The sequence below is a fragment of the Chelonoidis abingdonii genome, chromosome 1, assembly GCF_003597395.2.
Source record: "Chelonoidis abingdonii isolate Lonesome George chromosome 1, CheloAbing_2.0, whole genome shotgun sequence".
NCBI lineage: Eukaryota > Metazoa > Chordata > Testudines > Testudinidae > Chelonoidis > Chelonoidis abingdonii.
Window position 1 is genome coordinate 232,621,417 of NC_133769.1, and position 22,545 is coordinate 232,643,961.

Consider the following 22,545-nt stretch of genomic DNA (forward strand, 5'->3'; position numbering starts at 1 on the left):
GAGCTTAAATTATAGCCTTTTTGAGTTTATATGCAACTTTTTAGGAGACGGATTAATATATTTATTTTAGGATTAAACCTAAACATCCGCTGGACTACATCTTACTTTCCAATTTGGTTAACATATTAGTTAAATATCATAGATTATCCAAAGGGTCAGAGTAAGAATTTAAGACAAAAAAAAAAAAAAAGGTGGAGGGAGTAAGAAGGAGTAAATTAACCTTTCTTTAGGCAATGGAATGCTAAGGGTGTTAAATAAGGACCACGTGATGTCCTTCCTTACAACCATATGTTTCTCTTTGAAAGTAAATGAAAAGACTCAGTTACACAAAAAAGGAAGAAGACAATAAACTAAGTCTGTAACATCCACAATTCATTTGGAGGTAACTGTGGCCTGAAACTCAGGACATGCCTCTGGTTTGGTTCAATGCATGATTCAAAAGTTAGCTATTCCCTTATACCATTACGTTATAACTTCTAAGTAAAAGAATATCAAAATTGCATATTCTGGGGTCAAATTGACCCTTCTCGTATAGGTCCATTACTAGACAGAGATGATAAAGCTGTTAATGATGCACAAAAGACAGAAGTGTTCAAAATAAATTTCCGTTGTTTATTTGGAAAGAAACAGGATGATGTACTCCCATCACATGAGGATAATAAAGTAATTTCCAGCGCATTAGTAACCAAAGAGGATGTTGACATCTACAAGGGATAAACATTTTAAAATCAGCAGGCCCGAATAACTTGCTCTGAAGAGTTCTAAAAGAGTTGGCTGAGAAGATCTCTGGCCTGATGTTAATTTTTTATTAAACTTTGGAATACTGGGGAAATTCTAGAAGATTAGAAAAGTGGTAAATCTAGTGCCTATATTCAAACAAGGTCAGCAGAATGACCCAGGTAACTATGAGTTGGGTTAGATTGACATAAATCCTTAGTAAAATAATAGAAAAGCTGATATGACATAGAATTGATAAAGGATATTAATATGATTAATGCCAGTCAATGGGATTTTATGGAAAACAGGTCCTGTCAAAGAAATCAGATTTCACTCTTGGAGATTACAAGTTTGGTTGATAAAAGTAAGTGCATAGATGTATTTATACATAGACTTTTGCAAGACATTTGATTTACTACCATACCACAACATTCTAACTAGAAAATGAGCATTATAAAATATCAGAAGAGTATACACTAAATGGATTAAGAACTGGCTGTGGAAGTAGTGGTCTGTTTCTAGCAGGGTTCTACAAAGACTAGTACTAGGTCTGATGCTAGTCAATATTTTCACTAATGGTCTGGAAGTAAATAGAAAGGCATTGCTGATAAAATACGCAGATGACAACGATTGGTGGAGTGGCAAATAACAACAAGAAGGTAATCACACAATCAACCAACCTGCATCAACTGGTCGACTCAGCCCATTTGAACAAAATGCATTTTAACACATCTGAATGTAATAAAGAATGCAGGACATACCTACAGAATAGGGGACTGAGTCCCGGAAAGCAGTGGCTCTGCAAAAAAGGATTGAGGGGTCACAGTGAACAAGCAACTATACATGACCTCCCAGCACATTGGCAAAATGGACTAATGTGATCCTTGGATACATAAACAGTGGAACAGTAAGCAGGAGTAGGGAAGTAATTTTACCTCTGTATACTGCATTTGTGAGACCAATACTTGAATACTGCATATAGTTTCAGTGCCCATGTTTTAAAAAGGATGTTGAAAAATTAGAGAGAGGGCAGAAAAGAGCCACAAAAATGATTGGAAGGCTGGAGAAAATGACAAAGCATGAGACTTAACGAGTGCAGCCTCACTTATCAAGAAGAAGACAGAGATGACTTGATTACAATGGGGACAAAATGTCAGGTATTAAAGGATTTTAATCTAGTAGAGAAAGGCACAACAAGAATCAATGGCTGAAAGCTGACACCAGACAAATTCAAATCAGAAATTAGGCATATATTTTTAAAATGAGGGTAATTGACCACTGGAACACAATCTACCAAGGGAAGCGGTGGGTTCTTCAACTCTCGCCGTCTTCAAATCAAGACTGGATGTCTTTCTGGAAGATATGTTTTAAGCCAAACACAAGTTACTGGGCGCAACGCAGGGATAACTGGTCTAAATTTAAGGGCCTGTGATAGAGAGGAAGTCAGTAGATGATCTAATGGTTCCTTCAGGCCTTAAATTCTATGACTCTACCATATTAATTTGGCTGGCCAAGTTTTAAAAATACCTTAATTAAAAAAGAAAATGCTCCCTACATTTCAAAATATGACAAAATATTAAAATACTAATTCAAACTGAAAATTTGCATACTATAAAATTCAGAATATTAAACATACATGATACAATAAATTAGTAAATTCATATTCTATTCAGAACTTATGGCAACAACAGCGAATTCCAGATTTTGGACTACAGTAGCTATTTTTCAAGAACAATACTAATGGACAAAGTTTACATTTCCCATAGGCTACCACCATGTATTCCTTGCCCCCCGATACTGGAATGAATTCTGCACAGGTGTAAGGTTAAAACCACATAGATCAGATTGCAGGATTCAGGGCTTTACTTTGTTTTGTGACTATATCAAGATTAACTGGAGTTTGTGTAACTAATAAGATAAATAAAAACAATACTGCTCTAGACACTAGCTCTCAATAGCATGTTTTCAATTGTTTATTTAGTATTCCCTCTCCTCAGGAGCTGATCAAAACATCTATTGAGAAAACTACATATATGGTATTAAAAAAAAAAAAAATCAATACAATGGTTGCTTCAAGGGAAGTATAAAAAACTGACTATAACTCTAGAGAAACCTAACTTTTTAGGGATAAAGTTAAAAATTTTTTTTAAATTTTCACATTGTACATGTAACGGAGCAATACCAGAATAAAACAAATACTGGATTTTTGTGTGTGTTCTGTAATCCATCCATGATAGTGAAGCTAGTCTTTAGAGTTTTACTGGGTTTTCACTGTAAGTGGCAAAGACATCCAACTACAACAGACTGTAAAAAATCTGCCATAAAAAATAAACCATGTCCAACTTTTAATATTTTCATTCCTTCTTAGCCTTTAGAGTTAATGGATACCTTTTTCGCATTGAGAATTTGCTCTTCACTGAATTCTCCAGCCTCCTTGCTGTCTGCTTCCACCTCTTCTTTACTTTCAGTTTCATGTTCAGTAGTAATAGGTCCATTTTCACATAATGGAGTTTGAAAATCATCATCAACCAATGGAGGGTAACTGTACTTGAAAGTATCCTAAAATACAAGGATCTTTAATTCATGTGAGTATCAAAAGGAAGGAAAAGTGATTTCACTAGCATAACTAAAATACAGATCCTATCGGGGGGGTGAGTGGGAGGCAGTTACTCCTTTTACACCTGGTACATATTTCATGTATACATTTTAAGTTCCATTTGACCCATGGGCAAAAAGTTCATGTTGGTTTTTGTCCTCTATAATAATCAAATATGATAATCATCTAATACAGTCACTAATTTATAGCTAGTGGCAATGTTTACATATCCCCAAAGAGATTGCAGAATTTGTTCTGAGTTGAAATTTGGTACTGAAAAATCTTAGGAGGGTTGTTTCTACATTACACGAAGGCAAACTTAAAACAAAATGAGAAAAAACAGTGGCTCGTCAGATGTTTTCTGTACTTCTGCAACTTTATGACAATTTTGGTTTTAAAGAAAATCATGCAGACAGTTAGTCCACGATTTGGATTTGTAAAAAATAAAACAGATAGCCTATTTATTAATGTTTAAAAAGAACTAGCATTATACATGTGCATTACCTATTTTAATACAGGCTTTTAGTTCATATCACATAGACTATACATGGATTATAGCTAAGGCTAAGATTTTGTAATGGTTATTTTTTAGTAAAAGTTGGGGACAGGTCATGAGCAATAAACAAAAATTCACAGAAGCTGTGACCTGTCTGTGGCTTTTGCTACTGCAGGTTTCCCCCTGCCACTGTGGTGGCTGGGAGCTGTGGGGTTCCCCCTCTGCCTGTGGCAGTGGAAGCCGCCACCCCTCCCCTCTGCCCCCATCCTCAGCAGCTGGGAGCTGCAGGGTGACAATACTTCCCAAAGAGAAAACAGGGCACCCCCAGTGCTCGCCTAAGCCGTCCCCCTTTCGCTGCAGAAGGCTGCCTTATGTCGCTAGAACTCTGAGAAGGGCCCCCTCAGGAGTCTGTCACCTGTCGCTGGAACCCTGCCAGGGCCCTGCTGACTGCCAGCTCCAGAGTCCTGCAGCCCCTGGGGCTGAAGCACAGAATGTCACCTAGGTCTCAAAGTCACAGATTCTGTGACTTCCATGACCTCCGTGACATAAACTTAGCCTTAATTATGGTGGATTATTTTTAAAAAGGAAAAAGAAAGCTGGGAAAGCATACTAATCTAAACACAATGTTCAACACACGTAAGCTATGTCTACGTTGAAGAAATTTATTAAGAAGTTCACACTGGTTCAAATGTTGGTAAAAACAGGGTCAAGTCATGGGACTTCCTTTACATCGCACCTCCAACCAATTTTAACACTGGTTGAACTGATTTTTTGGGTCAATTTCCCCAGTGCACAGATTCCTGTGAACCACAGGTTTAAGAGTCACCAGAAGTCACTTGAAGGCAGGCTGCTCAAAAGAGTTTCAGAGTTCCTCTTGTTCTGCTTCAAAGACTTGGAAAAGGTGGAAACAAATAGCTTCTAAACATGTCAGAGTAGCTATTTCCAATGAAAGAGAAAGTTTCTGGGAAGTGAGGACTAATACAGGACTTGATTTTAAACGTTCAAATTTGTTATGCCTTGATCATTCCAGAGAACTAGTTTGTAGGATGGTTCTGAACATAAATGATACAAAGTTAGAGGATTTCCTCATTAACTGCTTACCACTGTTTTGTTTTGTGACTGTGGGACGTATTTTATTTATGATTTAACAAAATATTTTAGAAAAAAAGACACTGCAATCAAGATTTCAATTAAATAAGGTCCCAAGCTTTTTAACAATGAAGCCTTCAAAATGTATATAAAATGCTAAAGCTCATCATTATGATTTCCCCACCCCTGCTGATGCTAACCACCAGAATTCCTATGTAGCAGCAAGCCTTTTTACCCACATATGCCAGGGGAAGAGAGATATGGGAAGCTGATGACAGCAGAATCCTCATTCTCTACATACTCTGTTTCAGCATCTCCCTCAGCACCCAGAAAACACTCAACCACCCCTCTTCAATCTCTGGCTAGCTACTGCTTCTCACTCCTTGGGAAATGATTCCTTTTGGATGTTTCTTGCAGGTACTGAGAAGAGGATCCAGAGAGACATCCTGGCCAAACAAGAGTTTAGGAAAAAGTGAGTCCCTCATACTTCCATACCCTTGAGTCCAAGGAACAGAACCCCCAAGCCTCATTCCAGCAGCTTTCTTGTCTCAAGGGGGTCCCTGAGATCGCTGGTGTGTTATTCTTTAATGGCGTATTAATATTCAAATATATGTTGCAGAGGGGAAGGCAGATTGTCATTGCCTATCTTCATCTCTTCTGCAGAGAGACTAGATTATACCATCTCCCTCTATGGCAGCGGAATTACTTTAACCCTGCTTGGGTTTAAAAAAATTTTTTAAAGGAAAGTTACAAAGTTTAAGGGAAAAAAGGTACGAAATCACAGAATTAATTATTTTTATTAGCTTGGTGACAAATTTATGCCCCTTACACAAGTTGCTTATCCTGTATCAGCATTTAGAATGCACTATAATGTGTATAAATAGGGGTGTGTAAAAGCTGACAATAATACAGTACTGGAGTACAGTATAACCAGTTGGGCTTTACCTTCCTTTTAAAGAAGTTGCCAAGTACGCCGGGGTTTTAGGACACTTCAGAGGAGAGGCAACAGAAGGAGCTAGAAAGGGCGGAATGCCAGAGAAAGGACTGGAGGGTCTTCATTCAATCATGGCTTTGGAGGGAGGTGAGAAACAGCAGTTCTATGCACTAAAAACTCCCTTTTTCCTATTCACACCATTAAAATTCCCAAAATGAAGTCACCAAATTAGGGCTGTAGAATTACTTCCTACCTTACAGAAAGAGCTATGAAAACTCTTTTTTAAAAACATATAAAAATTTGAAAAGCATCAGTTGATTTGTTTAATTTGTAAGGTTATTAATATCAAATGGACACTCTCACTTATCTGAAAAATGCTAGCTGGATCTACTACAGTGTGTAATTGTGCAATTTATATGCACACAAAAATTGCATGAAGATATTAATCATTACAAGGTATTTTAAAATTTCAATATACTTACAATTCCACCCATGTAGGCAGGCAGATACTCCACACTGATGTATTCCTGCACTTCATTCTTGTTTGTAAACTTCAACATGCTTATTGCATCTGGACCAAGCCAACCCTTCACAATTTTAAAAGCAGCTAGACAAAAAAAAAGAACAATATATAGACGGCCTGAAACAAATCCTGCAGTTTTATCTGCAATTGATTGCATGTAAATAAATGCTCATAAAATGTTAGGCTAAGTACGGAATACAGTGAAATAGCTAGATGTCCAGCTAGGGTTTCTTTACCTGTTATAAAACGTCCCACTAGGCAAAGAGCATATGCACATATCAAGATACATATATCCTGTGCACCCGCCCCACCCCCAGCCCACTTCTCGAAGCACTACCCCTCTACACCCAGAAACCTTATTTGGATGCGTACTCCAAAACTGAGAAGAGGTTCGGTGAAGGCAAAAGTTATTGTTGGTAAGTAGTCAGTTCGTAGCATTGTTTCCCCAGCGCCCTACTGCAGAAGACTAGCTCCTTGAACAGTAAGTGAAGTACTGCCCACCAAAAATAAGCACCTAGTCTTGTTTTTGGCATAGTGACTTGTGAAGGGGTGTACTGAACTTTATGCAGCAGCTCTACCCTAGGTAAAGGCCAGGACCTCTGCTTGTGAAAGGGATCTCTGAAAAGGAAAGGAAGAATGGGATTTGGCATAGTTTCCTACTGGAAAAAGTAGCACCGTTCAAAAGTAGCACCAGGACATATGCTACACATGTAAAAGAAAAAAAAAAAAAAAAAGCAACAAACAATCCCAAAGAAGCAGAGTAAAAAGAGGATCTTCATCCTCTATAGCTGGTTTGGAATTCTTCACTGTATCCTCAAATTTGCCTAAGTGCAACACCGGTTTTTCCAAAGGTGGCTGAAGCAGGGGAAGAAGTGAGGCTTCTGGAGAATTTCCACAAGACTGTGTCTCTCTGATGGTAATTTGCTCCTGAGGACTGCTGGAAATGGACTCTATGAACCTAAAGCAAGCCAACTCAAATTCCATGACCCAGACACTAACATGATTACTTATATCCTTCCCAAGACCTCATTAGGCTATGAACTGAAGCAGTGACAGGTCAAAGACTAAATATTTAGCCCTCTTGAATCACAGACCAGTAATTTATTTTGGAGAGGAAAGGGAAGGTGGAGAGAGAAGTGGGTAAGTTCCCAATTTTGGGTGGGAGAAAAGTTGGGAGAATGAAGCATTTCTCTGGCAGGTTTGTTGTTTTAAATGGTAGCAGTTTGAACCTGCTTAATGTAAAACTAAAATAGTCTTAATAGAGATGGACTGTGCACATGCAGCAAAAGGATAATTTTTATAGCTATATGTGCACGTGCAATATAGAGGAATAAAACATGTCTACTAAGTGTGTTGACTAGGCTGATTACTGGTGCACACGCATCAGCATATATAGATAGATATATAGATATGGCAATTATCAATGTCATGCGTGAAAGTAGAATGAATTATATTGTAAGAATAGAAAGGATTAAAGAAATGTTGTCTGTACCTTTAAGCAAAATTGTTGGAACGTTGCAATCCAGGCCTCAGGAATACAGACATTAACATAGAACAATGGCACTGTTTAAGGGCAATTGGTGAAGTATTTGCCTTAGATCGATAACAGTTAGTAAGGAAGTAGGATATGCATGCTGTGCCCCAGGTGAATTTTACTGTTTTGCTTTCTTTGTCCCTTTGTCTAATTCCCACTCTTTTATCTGTATAAATAAGACTGTTTGGGCCTTGCATGGCCACTCACATATTCTGAATGTTATTGGCGGAGCGCTGCGCTAATAAACAGAGCGGTCTGACAAATTGTGAGTCCTGATTCTAACTTTGACAATTTGGAGGTTCCACTGAGATGGCAACCGTCTTCACTGGGGCTGTGTGATTCCTGACCGTTTTTGTAGGACGACCGTGGCAGCCGGCACCTGGGCACTTGGCCCAAGTGGTCCTCCACTAGAATGGGAAAGGCGCACGACCACAGTGAAGTCTACGCCATCGAACCTGTTGGTTCCCACTCTGTTCTGGTAGGGATCGCGGGATCTGACATCAGGAATCTGGTCAGGTAATTATTTCTGTGTTTTGTCCGGACTGAGGACTGTCCTGTCTCTGTGTCTATCCGTCCCTGTGGAGTGTTTGAGTCTGGGTGCCGTCTCCGTCCGGGGATCGGCCGACCAAGGGGTTCCTGTCCCGCGGTCTGAGTGAGTGAAATCTGCACAATCGCAGCCAGCACCGCACCTTGGGTAAAACCCTTAGTGTGAAAGCAAGGGCGATTGAGGCAGTAGCCTGTGGGCTCCTTTTGTGTGTTGCACTGGGGCATCGCTCTGACGAACCCTAATTTCCTTCTTGTGTGATTGGTGTGTGAAGTCCTCCTGTATGGGTAACCAGACGTCTAAGCCGGGGCAGTTCCCTAAAGGAACTCGGCTCATTTTATGTATTTTAGGAAGGGTCTGGACTCCTGTAAGTTTCTGGAAAAATGGTCTAGGCTAACTCAGGGAGATCCCAAACTCAGTGGCCACTGTTAGGATCTTGGACAAGGATCGAGTAGATGTCTTAAAAGACAAACTCGCCAATCTAAACTAAATTGGCAAAAGGAGAGGTCGATTGTTTCATGCAATGGTGAGAAGAGGCAAATCGTAGATGGACAGAATCGAAACTCGCCTCTCTTAAAGATTCAAATGATAAGTTAAAAGCTTTATTGGAAACCTCCTCTCCCCCACTAGACCGAGCGCTCCCCTTTACCCTGTTCTCCAAGCAGACCCCCCTTCATACTCCTGTCTCGGGGTGGAAAAGACGAAGAAAACCCCTTGCTAGATTCTGGGGACAAGGATGAAGAAGACGCATTAATTGGCCTGGCAGCCTTGCGTCGAATCAATAGATGGCCACCCACGCCCCCAGCTCAGGAACAACAGTCACCAGATTCCCAGCTCAGGAACAATTCCCAGAAATCTCCAGTTCAGACCCATCCGGATCATCCGGTACTGCCGAGGCCCATTCCTCTGGACACACTCTGCCTTGTAAAAGCTCGCGCTTGGGCCTTAAAAATATTCAGGCTCCCCTCCGAATCCTGCATACTGGGGGCCAGGACGGGAGTCCCACTTGGAGCTATAAACCTGGACTCGCACTGAGCTCCTTTCAATTGTAAAAGAATTTCCAAAGCCCTGAGAAAATCCTACCAAATTTGCAGAGGAATTTTTGTTAGTGTGTGATACCTATGAACCCTCTGAGGCAGACCTCCTGCAGCTGTGCAAGCTACTTGTAACAGCCCCTAGTGAGCATGAAAAATGGCTCACAACAGCAAATTGGCTAGCTACTGACCGCCACTCTACTTTACCAGACACTGGTCCTAATGCTGAATACCGAAAAAAGGGTAAGGAACGATTTAAAAATCTATTTGAAGCCATCCCTCGGGTATGGACTTCTAAAACCAACTGGACGGCCATAAATGGCTGTAAGCAACGACAGGGAGAAAACCTGGGCGACTATTGCACCTGGCTAACTGACATGTTTCTGCAGCATTTTGGTATACAGCAACCAGATACAAATGGACAGGGCGCCCTGGCTAGTGCATTTGTTAATGGCCTCCTGCCTGCTATTGGCAATCTGCTAAAATGAACAAGTGTTGGATGGGAGACCGAAACCATGGACAAGTTGCAAACAGTGGCAGAGCAATGCCAACGTACTTTAAAAGGAAAGGAAGAACAATCAGCTCAGCAGTTAATGGCCTTGCAAATACAGCATTATTCAGGGCAGGGCAAACAGTACCGAGGACGGGGAAAACACCAGGGACAGGAACGTGGTTGTGGGAGGGGACAGGGAACTGGATTTCGGGTTATGGGGATGTTTGTAATTACTGTAAACAGCCGGGACATTGGAAGAATGAGTGTCCAAGCCGGCTTGGTAACTCTGTGAACAGCCAGTTAAACCCCCTGCCAGCGCAGCCAGTCAGCCCCCAGCCTTACTTTGCCCCACAACAATGATGGGACACCGGGGAACCTCAGGAAATTTTAGCCCCTTTACTACCTCTCACTCCCTCGGGTGAGTGTGTGTTAACTATCAATGATCTTTCTCTCCCTTTCCTTGTTGATACGGGAGCTTCGCTCTCTGCAGTTCGTACTACCGACCTGCCTGAGGTTCCCCGCTCTGGAAAAATCGTGTCCGCTGTGGGCATTACGGGAGTCCCAACCCCTTATCCCCCTTCAAAACCTCTACTGGTCCAGGTTGGTCCCTTTTCTGCGGATCATGCCTTCCTTTCCTCTGATTCCACTCTGGTAAACCTTTCGGGTCGGGATCTGTTGTGTAAGCTTGGCTGCACCATATACTGTTCCCCGGATGGGGTCTATTTACAAATTCCCCAGTCTTCCCTGAGTGATTTTGTAGCCTCCCTGCTGTCTGAAACGTCCCTTTCTACTCCGGTCCCTTGTTGCCCACTGGTCCTGTCCCTTGAGCACCTAATTTCGCAGGTCCCATCCTCTCTGTGGCCAACCCATCCATCTGAGGCGGGCCGCTTAAATACTGATCCTGTCTGCATTACTGTTGACTCTTCCAAACCCCTGCCTTGCCTATCCCAGTACCCTTTAAACCCTGAGGCAGAGGCTGGCATTGCTCCAGTCATAACTGCCCTGCAGGAGCAAGGCATTATTGTTCCCTGTTCCAGTCCCTGTAACACTTCTATCCTCCCCGTTCGAAAAGCTGATGGCAAATCATGGCGATTTGTTCAGGACCTTCAGCCATTAATCGTATTGTCATACCCGCTTTTCCTGTTGTCCCAAACCCAGCAACGATCCTGGCTTCTATCCCACCAGCTGCAACTCATTTTACTGTTGTTGATTTGTGTTCTGCTTTCTTTTCTGTTCCAGTTCACCCTGACTCCCAGTACCTCTTTGCCTTTTCCTACAGGACAGCAATATACATGGACCACGCTCCTCAGGGGTATACGGAAAGTCCATCTTACTTCTCCCAGGCATTAGCCCGAGACCTAGCTGACCTTGTTTTCCATCCGGGTCCACTCTAGTCCAATATGTAGATGACCTGCTTCTCTGTTCCCGTCGTTATCTGCCTCAGAAACTGATTCTTTAGTGCTCCTTACTGCCCTAGCAAACAAAGGTCACACAAGGCTTCTCGCTCTAAACTACAGCTCTGTCAAACCTCTGTCACATACCTTGGTTTTCTCCTCTCCAGGGTTCCCGTACGCTTTCTCCCACCCGCGTCCAGGCTATCCTTAGCTTTCCCCGACCCTGCACTCCACGCCAGGTCCAAAAATTTTGGGCATGGCTGGATTTTGCAGGCAATGGATTCCCCAATATGCCTCCCTTGCAAAACCTCTACAGGAACTCACTCGACTCTCTGTGCCTAATCCCATGCCATGGCCACCTGAAGCAGACTCTGCCTTTGTTTCCCTCAAACAAGTTTGGCTTCTGCCCCGCTTTAGGGCTGCCAGACTATTCTAAGCCTTTTACCCTTTTCTGCCATGAACAATCTGGATGTGCACTTGGAGTTCTCACTCAGGTGCACGGAGGCAAGAACCGCCCAGTAGCTTATTTCTCTGCCACTTTGGACCCTGTGGCCCAAGGCCTGCCCCCCTGCCTGCGTGCTGTGGCTGCCGCAGCACGCCTAGTCGAAATGTCTGAATCCCTTGTCCTTCGCTCCCCCCTTACTCTTATGGTCCCTCACTCTGTAGAAACTCTGCTATTACAACGCAATACAAGCCACCTCTCCTCCGCTCGCCTTACCAGGTATGAACTTCTACTGCTGTCGGCCTCATATATCACTATAAAGCGCTGTTCTCAGTTAAATCCTGCCACTCTCCTTCCTTTGTCTAATGACGGTGATCCTCACGACTGCCTTGCAACTGTCTCTGCTATCACCGTCCCGCTCTGACCTTTCTGATGTCCCTCTCCTAACTCTGACCTTGTTTTGTTTACTGATGGTTCTGTTTTCGAGACAACCAAGGTCGTCTCCTTGCAGGATACGCTGTAGTGTCACTCTCTGAAACCTAGAAGCTGCGCCTTTACCTTCTGTAACCTCAGCACAAGTTGCTGAATTAGTTGCCCTTACCCGTGCCTGCTTTTTGGCGGAGGGACGCTCCGCCCACCATTTACACTGACTCCCGCTATGCTTTTGGGGTTGTACATGACTTTGGCACCCTCTGGCAAGCTCGGGGTTTCCTTACATCTGCCGGTACCCCTATTAAGAACGGCCCCTATATCGCTGCTCTCCTGTATGCAGTTTTACTTCCCTCTGCCCTGGCTATTGTTAAGTGCCCTGGCACTCGATGGCAGACACTGATGTTGCTAAGGGTAACGCATTTGCTGATGCCTCTGCTAAACATGCTGCTGCCATAGAACCTTCCCCAGATGCATTTCTAGGTTCCCTCTCTGTTTCTATACCACCACCGTCCCTCACTGACCTCACCCTGCTCCAGGACTCTGCCCCAGAAACCGAAAAAGACTCCTGGGTTGCCCAGGGTTGCTCTCTACATCCTGATTCCCTTTGGCGTTCGCCCACTGGTGCCTTTGTGGCCCCTTTTCATTCTACTCATCGCTGGCCGCCCTGCTACACGGTGTTTCGCATGTCGGAAAGGAGGGAATGGTCTCTGCTCTAACTAAGGCGGGATGGTGGGCTCCCCATTTCAGCTCTTTTGCAGCCCGCCACTGTGCCGCCTGCACCACTTGCCAAAGCCACAATATTGGTAAACCTGTAAAAGTGGCTCAGGGATTCCGGGGCTTGCCCCAAGCACCCTTCTTGCATTGGCAACTTGATTTTGTACAAATGCCTAAGTGTCAACGATTTGAATTTATTTTGGTTATGGTATGTTTATTTTCTGGTTGGATTGAAGCCTTTCCTTGTCGCAAGGCTGACTCACTGTCCGTTGCTAAATGTTTGTTAAACCATATTATGCCTGCCAAGGGAATTCCTGCCACTCTGTCCAGTGACCGGGTACACACTTTACCGGACAAATTGTGCAACACCTGGATCGTATATTACATGTCACACACCTGCTGCACTGTCCCTACCACCCACAAAGTGCAGGTGCTGTGGAAAGGCGAAATGGTGTACTTAAGAATAAACTTGCTAAGATTTGTGACTCCACAGGGTTAAGCTGGCCAGCAGCTTTACCACTAGCCCTTATGGAAATGCGATCCACTCCATCCCAAAGGCATAAACTGAGTCCTTTTGAAATCGTTATGGGACGCCCTATGCGAACTGTGGCTACCATTACTCCAGTCCCAGACTTGAATTTGACTCACAGTACGCTCCTTCAATATTGCAAGGGATTAATGCAAGCTGTAAGTCACTTCCATTCACAGGTTCAAGCCGCCTGGCCGACGGAACCCACCTCTGACTCCTGCCACAACCTTGAGCCAGGTGACTGGGTCTACGTACGCATCACCATCGAAAACACGCCTTGGAACCTCGGTGGAAGGGTCCTCATCAGGTACTGCTTACTACCCAGACAGCTGTTAAGCTATCTGGCATCGCAGCGTGGATACATGCTTCACAGTGTAAGAAGACACCCTCCCCGGCAAACCAATCAACACCTCAGACTGCGCAGAGTCAGTTTTGACTCCAGAAGAAGACGTAGAGGAACAGCCTGCAATACCTTACAATCTACGCTCTCGTAAGGGTTGCCAGAAGCAGACGACAACCTAAAGCAAGGCCCAAAAAGCAGCAGTAGTGAGCCTAGCGCCTGCTGCCTGGTGGACATAAAACTGCAACTGCGGTTCCCTCAGTTGAGGTTGTCAGAACCAGAAGGGCCTTGCCTCCAACATGCACTCCTCTGGTGGCGCCTGTTCTCGGCTGCTGGTATCTTAAGATCTGGGGAGCCCACAATGACAATTCTTTTATCCAGCAGCAAGTGTGGATAGCTCAGACCCTTAATATTTCTAAATGCTGGGTCTGCAGCCACATCCCAGCCCACTCTCAAGCTGGTGTTCCTGTCCTGGCTATCCCACTGAATTCCCCAGACCTTACTGGAGGACCTCGTCCATTTAACAAAACATGGAACAGCAATGACACTTGGGAAACAGTGGGAATAAATGTATCTAAATGGATAAGTGTGGTGGGGGGAAAAGGTCATTGGTGTTGGGTGTGTAATGGGACAGGGCTGGATCTGGGAAAAAGCCGTTGCCTTCAGCATATTGTGGCAAATGGTGTATGGGATTATTCAAACAAAACTAAAGAGTGGCGGGCTGGGTATGGGGATATGAATTTTTTCTCAACCTGGATCAAACAGAAAAATCAATCTCATGTTCCCCCTACAGTAATCTTAGTAAAAATAATACAATCTTCCAATGCCATACAAACACTACCACTCCTCGTAAGGAGGATTACCCTGTGCCCTTTGGAGGATATTACTCCTCATTTGCAGATACCTATGTAACAAATGGATGCAATCGACCCTTCCCGGCCTTAATAGGCCATCATGGGTTTGTGGAACCAAAGCTTATACTGTATTACCAGCTAACTGGTCAGGTATCTGTTATCCCCCCAACTCTTCCCACAATTCGAAAAAAAAAGCAACAAACAATCCCAAAGAAGCAGAGTAAAAAGAGGATCTTCATCCTCTATAGCTGGTTTGGAATTCTTCACTGTATCCTCAAATTTGCCTAAGTGCAACACCGGTTTTTCCAAAGGTGGCTGAAGCAGGGGAAGAAGTGAGGCTTCTGGAGAATTTCCACAAGACTGTGTCTCTCTGATGGTAATTTGCTCCTGAGGACTGCTGGAAATGGACTCTATGAACCTAAAGCAAGCCAACTCAAATTCCATGACCCAGACACTAACATGATTACTTATATCCTTCCCAAGACCTCATTAGGCTATGAACTGAAGCAGTGACAGGTCAAAGACTAAATATTTAGCCCTCTTGAATCACAGACCAGTAATTTATTTTGGAGAGGAAAGGGAAGGTGGAGAGAGAAGTGGGTAAGTTCCCAATTTTGGGTGGGAGAAAAGTTGGGAGAATGAAGCATTTCTCTGGCAGGTTTGTTGTTTTAAATGGTAGCAGTTTGAACCTGCTTAATGTAAAACTAAAATAGTCTTAATAGAGATGGACTGTGCACATGCAGCAAAAGGATAATTTTTATAGCTATATGTGCACGTGCAATATAGAGGAATAAAACATGTCTACTAAGTGTGTTGACTAGGCTGATTACTGGTGCACACGCATCAGCATATATAGATAGATATATAGATATGGCAATTATCAATGTCATGCGTGAAAGTAGAATGAATTATATTGTAAGAATAGAAAGGATTAAAGAAATGCTGTCTGTACCTTTAAGCAAAATTGTTGGAACGTTGCAATCCAGGCCTCAGGAATACAGACATTAACATAGAACAATGGCACTGTTTAAGGGCAATTGGTGAAGTATTTGCCTTAGATCGATAACAGTTAGTAAGGAAGTAGGATATGCATGCTGTGCCCCAGGTGAATTTTACTGTATTGCTTTCTTTGTCCCTTTGTCTAATTCCTGCTCTTTTATCTGTATAAATAAGACCGTTTGAGCCTTGCATGGCCACTCACATATTCTGAATGTTATTGGCGGAGCGCTGTGCTAATAAACAGAGTGGTCTGACAAACTGTGAGTCCTGATTCTAACTTTGACACATGCATATACCCTAACCTGCAAAATGCACTATTTGGATTTGGTCATAGCAGAAAACCATTTACTAAGCCTTGCAAGTCTGGACCTGGAGTGGATTGGGGTTCAGGAAACCATGAAAATGGAGGGTTCAAGAAGTAGTCTGCATATCAAGGGCTTCCAAGGTATGAGAGTGGCAAGGTGGATGCAGGTCTTGAGCTGCACTTTGAAGACGACTATTTATTTAATCTTTGAATCACACCACAACGTGCCAGGAAGCTGCACACTAAAGCATTCAATGTCCTAATAATTGACAAATGTAAGGTACCACATGCTTAACTAAAAGAAGAATTTGGCCTATGCATTAGTTATACATTTCTATACACACACACACACCAACATTAAAAACATTTTATAACCCTCCCCCAAATCTGTTTATGTTTGAATTAATATCTTATCAGGACAGCGCTTTTAAAATTTATTACAGAAAATTACAAATATTTTTAGTTTACTTTAACTTACCATTCATTATCCATGGCATTTCAAAGATCACTATCTTTGCTGCAAAGACAATAGGAAGAAGAGATAATTGAAATGAAAGATATTATATTTTAATAACCAAACAGGGAGAAAGTGTTAATATTAGAGAATTATTAAAAGCGGAACACTCAGTTTCCATGCTTACTTTCTTTAGGAAAAAATTAGCTTTCCTCCATTTTTCAAATAATAATCAATGTATACAAAACCATCCCTATGGTAAGATGAACAGAAGCATTAGGAAGCCCATTGGAAACTATGGTATGTATTGTATTGGTATACAAAAAAAGGCAAAATTATCCCATAAGAGTCAGAATGGTTACCCACACCCTGAATTCAGAGAATTCATTTAAATTACTCTATTAAATGTCAGATGAAAGATGCAAATAATATGCACCTTTATTCTAATAACTTTTATTATTGTGTGAAATTATAACACTAATTTTTAACAATTCAAAATACTAGCAACTATAACAGAATGGCACCTTCTATTTTAAGAGATGAAATGCCACTCAAACAACTAAACTTTAAAATGTTCATAGCTACATTTTCACTTAAAAAAAAAAAATCAATCAATTTAGAAGTCGTGAAAGATAAAAATGGCAGTATTGACTGAAGCTTTGTATTTATTCATAATGAGGGTTAACATGGACAATGTGCAAGTTTTTCCCCCATACAGCCCCACCAATATGCCTCAACTCTGTCATGGAGGGATCATCTCTGAGACAATAGGGGAGAGTCCACTTCCACTCAATCTTTAGCCTCTTGGCTGCTACAGAGTACCAATTGTCATAGCAGTATCTTCCAACTTTTGGCAAAACCCTGAAATTGAAGAGGAAAGGGACAGAAACGGACAAAGAAAGGAGGGCAACAACACAACTATAATATTGACTCTGAAAAAGAATTGGGGGTCATGGTGCACAATCAGCTGAACATGAGCTCCCAGTGCAACGCTGTGGCCAAGAGGGCTAATGGGATTCTTGGATGCATAAACAGGGGAATATCAAGTTGGAGCTGAGAGGCTATTTTACCGCTGTATTTGGAACTGGTGTGACCACTGCTGAAACACTGTGCTCAGTTCTGGTGTCTACAGTTCAAGAAAGATATTAAAAAATTGAGAAGGTTCAGAGAAGAGCCCAGAAAGATTAAAGTATTAGAAAATGTGCCTTATGATAGCCTCAAAGAGCTAAATCTATTTAGCTGTTTAACAAAGAAAAGGTTATGGGTGACTGAATCACATTCTGAAAATTCCTATAGGGGGAAACAAATATTTAATATTGCACACTTCAGTCTAGAAGAGAAAGATATAATGCGATTCAATGGCTGGAAGTTGAAGCTAGCCAAGTCCAGACTGGAAATAAGGTGTCAATTTTTAAATGTGAGCGTAATTAACCACTGGAACAATTTACCAATGATTGTGATGGATTCCCCCATCACTGATAATTTTTAAATCAAGATTGGATGTTCTTCCAAAAGATAGGTTCCAGGTATTATTTGGAAGAAGTTCCATCATGTGATATACCGGAGGGGCATGTCAAACATATATTTCTTGACTTTATTTTGGTTTTACCTTTGCAGTCCACACATGCAAAAAGTAATATTTACAAACCTTAAAAAAAAAAACAAAAAAACAAAAAAAAACCAACACACCTCTCTCCTTATCAGTTATAGTAAAACAACATATTGGATAATATAATGTCTATAAAACTGTATTCCCTTAGAAAGGATAATATACATTACTTACAGAGGTAATTAGGATAATAAACTTTAAAACAGTTGATGATGAACCGAATGAAGTCCAAGTCCTAAAATAAAGGCAAATTAGTAATAAATGCAGTACAAATTATAATTTAAAAACAAATTAGATAAAAACTATGACTTTTGTAGAAAAAATTTTCTGAGATAAGTTCACAATTAAAGTAAAACATAATAAATGTACACAGGCTATATACAGTATATTAAATTTCAAACACTGCCCCAACTTCCGATGGAATGCAAGGCCATGATCCTGCAAAGATTTATACACATGCTTAAATCTGTAAGCTGAGACTAGTTCTAGTGACATTACTAAGACTACTCGCACTGCGTAAAGTTAAGCAGATGTATGAAGTCATTGAAGAACTGGGGTCTCAGGAAAGGGTCAGGAGATTTTCTAAGAACTACAGACTAACACAAGAAATAAATCTGTCTCCAAATGGCAGTGTGCTAAGCCTTTCTTACACAATACAAGCACTGACTTGCACTGAAGTAAGACAAGCAAGTTACATAAGTTCTGTATGTTGGCAGTAAAACGTTTAGGGATAAGAAAATTTTACCTTTTATCGGGGGGGGGGTTAGTTTTGTTTGTCTTGATTTCTAATGAAATCATAGTTCACTAATATTTTGAGACAAAAATTAACATTTGAAATTTTATGATCATAGTTCGGCAAAAGATTAAGGAATTAACACTATCTGGTCACTGCTGAAAATTCACAACCACAACAGAACTCAGAATTTTTTTTTGGTTAAAACAGGTACATACTTGAGGCACATTGCAATAAAAATAAATCAATCTTCATCTCTTATGAAGCAGAGACAAATGGAGATGACTTACTTGCAACCAGAGTTCTTCAAGATGAACATTCACACTCATAAGATGCACTGGCTGGTGCAGATGCAATGGTGGAATCTACTCTTTGCAGTGCCTGTTAGAGCACTCCTGGTCCCTCCCCTAACCATTCCTGAGCATTCCAAGGGCAAAGTGCTTCCTGCCACCTCAGTCCTTTCACAGCTTCTGCAGGGTTAATATCTTATTAGGACTCTGAAGAAAAGGGGAAGGTGGGTCAAGAGTGTGAATATGCAGAGTCCATCCCAAAGAATTCTGGTTAAAAATGTAAGCAACCTCCATATCTTCATCATATGTACTCTGCACATTGCCATTCCAGGGATACTTTAGTAAGCAGTATGCCTGACTGGGCAGTAGGACTTGAGCGTCTAATTAAGTAAATACAGGAGTGCCCTACTGAATGGAGCATTTGACTCACATGTCAAATCTAATTAATAGTGTTTTGTTAAGGTCTGAACAGAGTTCAACAATGGGAACATGTCCCTACAGAGGCAGATACTGCTCTAGTTGAGTATGGCGTAACTTCAGTAGAAAGAGGAACTGATGATTTCTGATTATATGCCTGTTCTGTTCACTGTCTCAGCCTCTAGATAACAACTGAGCAGAAATATCCTGAGCTCTATGGTTTTTAATACACGAGATAAAAAGTTTTAGGAGACTGTCAAAATTTTCTTGTTCTATTTAGATAGTAAGCTAAGGCACTTTTATAGCATTTAAAGTATGTAATTTGGATTATTTTTTATGAGCATGAGGTCTCAGAAAGAGAACCAGCATACTGACTGACTGACTAATATGAAACTCAACAACCACTTTCGGAAGGAATCTAGGATGAGGTCCAAGCACAATTTTATCTTTATGAAACATAGTAAATGGTGAGTCTGTCATGGGGCATACAATTTGCTAATCCATCTTGCTGATTTAATGGCTATTATAAAAGCTGTTTTAACAGACCAATAAAATAAAGAGCATCCTGCTATTAGTTCCAAAGGAGGGCCCATGAGCTGTATCAGGACCAAACTAAAAATCTCGTAATGGAACCGTGTCCTTTACTGGTCAATACATTTTTAAATTGTGTCACGTGCCAAGATTTTATTTTAATTTTTTTAATCTATAACTATGTGATTCAGAGAAGGTAGCTACAGGTCCAAAGACTTTGAATGCAGTAAACGTTCAAGGATACAATGAATTGGTGCCTGTATAGGATTTATATGTTTTTCAGCTACCCACTTCACAAATCTACACCACTTATATTCATAACATTTGCTGCACGTCTAAAATGCAAGATATTTCAACATCTGTTAAAGCCAATGCAGCTAGATGTAGTGAAAGAGGGTTCGGGTGATAAGTCCTCTTGTCCCGCTGCAGAAGTACGTCACTGGCATAAGTACGTAGATCCACTTGGAGAGTTGATGAAGGTGCATATATTACTGTTGTCTCTCACATGAAGGAGCAATTGAGGTTATCTTGGCCCACTCACATCTTACTTTTGCAAAACCCTCTGTATAAAAAAAGGTGTAAAAGAGGAGAAAACACATAACAGGCCCATCCACTAATTCAGAAGGAACACATTGACATTGGGAGAGTGTCTTTCCCCTCTCTCAAGTGGAAAAGAGGGCACTTTTTGTTCTGCCTGTGGAAAAGAGATTTATGTCCAGAAACCTCAAAAACATTCACTACATCCTAAATTACTGAGTCCTTTAGAGACCATTAATGCACTCACATCAGATCTCTGCTGAGTTGGCCAGCTTTGTCACTTCCTTGCCTGCTAAGAGCAAGGCAGTGGGTAGATGTTGAAGTGGATACACCAGTCTCATAACTTGATCACCTCCTTGTACAGTTGAAACAAGTGAGCTCCTCCCTGCTTCTTCAGTTAATATATTGCTATCTTGTTACCCACGACGACTTGTATTGTTTTGTTCTGGATTCGAGGCAGTAATGACTTGAGAGCTAAACAGATAGTTCCCAATTACTGTGCCCCCATATGTAATATCTTTTCTTGGTAACTCCAATGGTCCCAAATTAAGAGATAGTCAAGTTGCACCCCCTCATCAGTCTTTGAAGCTTCCAAAGTGATTTTCAATTAAGTTGCTGGGGGATTGAAACATGACTCTTTCAGAACATTCTCTGGGTAGGTCCACTGTGACAAAGATGAAATAATTTCTTTGGGGATAGAAATCCTCCTGAAAAATGTTATCTTGGGGTATGTCATAGTTCTGTATCACCTCAATGCCGAACAGGCCTCTTTCTGAGTCTGGAATAAGTTGTGATCTATGTTGCAAGAGCATAAGACCCAACAGATGCAGAAATAAAATGATCTTTTGAGAAGGATTTTGATGTAATAGCCATATGGTAAAGAGTAGTTTCAGAAAGCTCTCCATTGGAATGCCTGCTTCTGAGTCAAGGACTGCTCCTATGAATGGAATCTTAGATATGAAAAAAAAAAATTCTCTTTCCTAGTCAATCAAGAGTTGTATCCTTCCAAAAAAGAAAATCTAATGTGTATGTCCCTTTCAAGGGGCTTTAAGAAACCAATTGTCTAAGTATGGGGAGACAAAAATATCCTATTGTCTCAAGACAAGCTCCTACTACAAAGAGGAACTTTGTAAAATCCCTACAAGTGGTAGAAAGGCCAAAGGTTAAGACCTTGTATTGAAAATAGTCATGATCAATAGTAAAGTAAAGTAGAGATATTTGCAGTGATTTGATCTTCTAGAAATATGTATCCTTTAGCTTGAGAGCTACAATCCAAGCTAGGGCTAAACGGGAAGGATAACATGAGGCTACAGTCAACATACAGAACCAGAACCTCTCCACTTAAGCGCTGAGCTTCCACACGTGTAATATCAGATGAACCTTCATCCTTCTCTAGTATTAGTAAAATAGCCTGAGTAAAATCCCCGATTTCTGAACTCCCTTGGCACTCCTCTATTGCTCCTGCCTGAATCAGAGACTGGATTTCTGATCTTAGCACACTGTTGAGGGAGAAATCCCTGAATATTGCAAAAGGGGCAGGGGAGAAGAAAGGAGGAGACCTTTCAAGGAGAATAGATTATAAACTTGGGCATAACACTTTTTTATTATCCTCAAAACCCATTTGTCCAAACTGATGAAACTGTATGAATCAAGGAATTAAGAAAGCCAGTTTTCCAAAGGGTAGGGAGGTGAGTATGTTATCAATTTGTTTGCAGTTTTTGATCCTCCTATCAAACTTCAGGCTCGACATTCAGCAGATGTAGGTGAAGAAAGCTTTTTGATGGCATGAGTGATGTCTCTGAGCCTAAGAGGATAGTGAATAAAGCTTTTAATTGGATCTGAACACAGGTCATGGAATTCCTCCTCCAAGACTGAAAAAGACACACTAATCTTGGCTGTAAGATTCTTATCCTTAATTCTCTCCAAATTTTCATCTTTCGTATTATTAAACAGTCCATCTCCTTCAAAACAGATGCACTATTTTAGATTTTGCTTGTGGCGGGAGA

General features: G+C 41.4%; 1 protein-coding gene across 2 annotated transcripts in view; it reads right to left on the reverse strand.

The window, feature by feature from the left end:
* The window catches only part of MOSPD2 (motile sperm domain containing 2), a 70,805-nt gene that overhangs the window by 26,465 nt on the left and 21,795 nt on the right, over positions 1-22,545 (reverse strand). For both annotated transcript variants that reach the window (XM_032795933.2, XM_032795934.2), the window contains exons 6-9: positions 18,206-18,266; positions 16,447-16,485; positions 6,315-6,439; positions 3,106-3,276 (exon numbers count right to left, since the gene is read on the reverse strand). In XM_032795933.2, the coding sequence (XP_032651824.1) occupies positions 3,106-3,276; positions 6,315-6,439; positions 16,447-16,485; positions 18,206-18,266 (396 nt within the window). The remainder of the gene's footprint in view (positions 1-3,105; positions 3,277-6,314; positions 6,440-16,446; positions 16,486-18,205; positions 18,267-22,545) is intronic.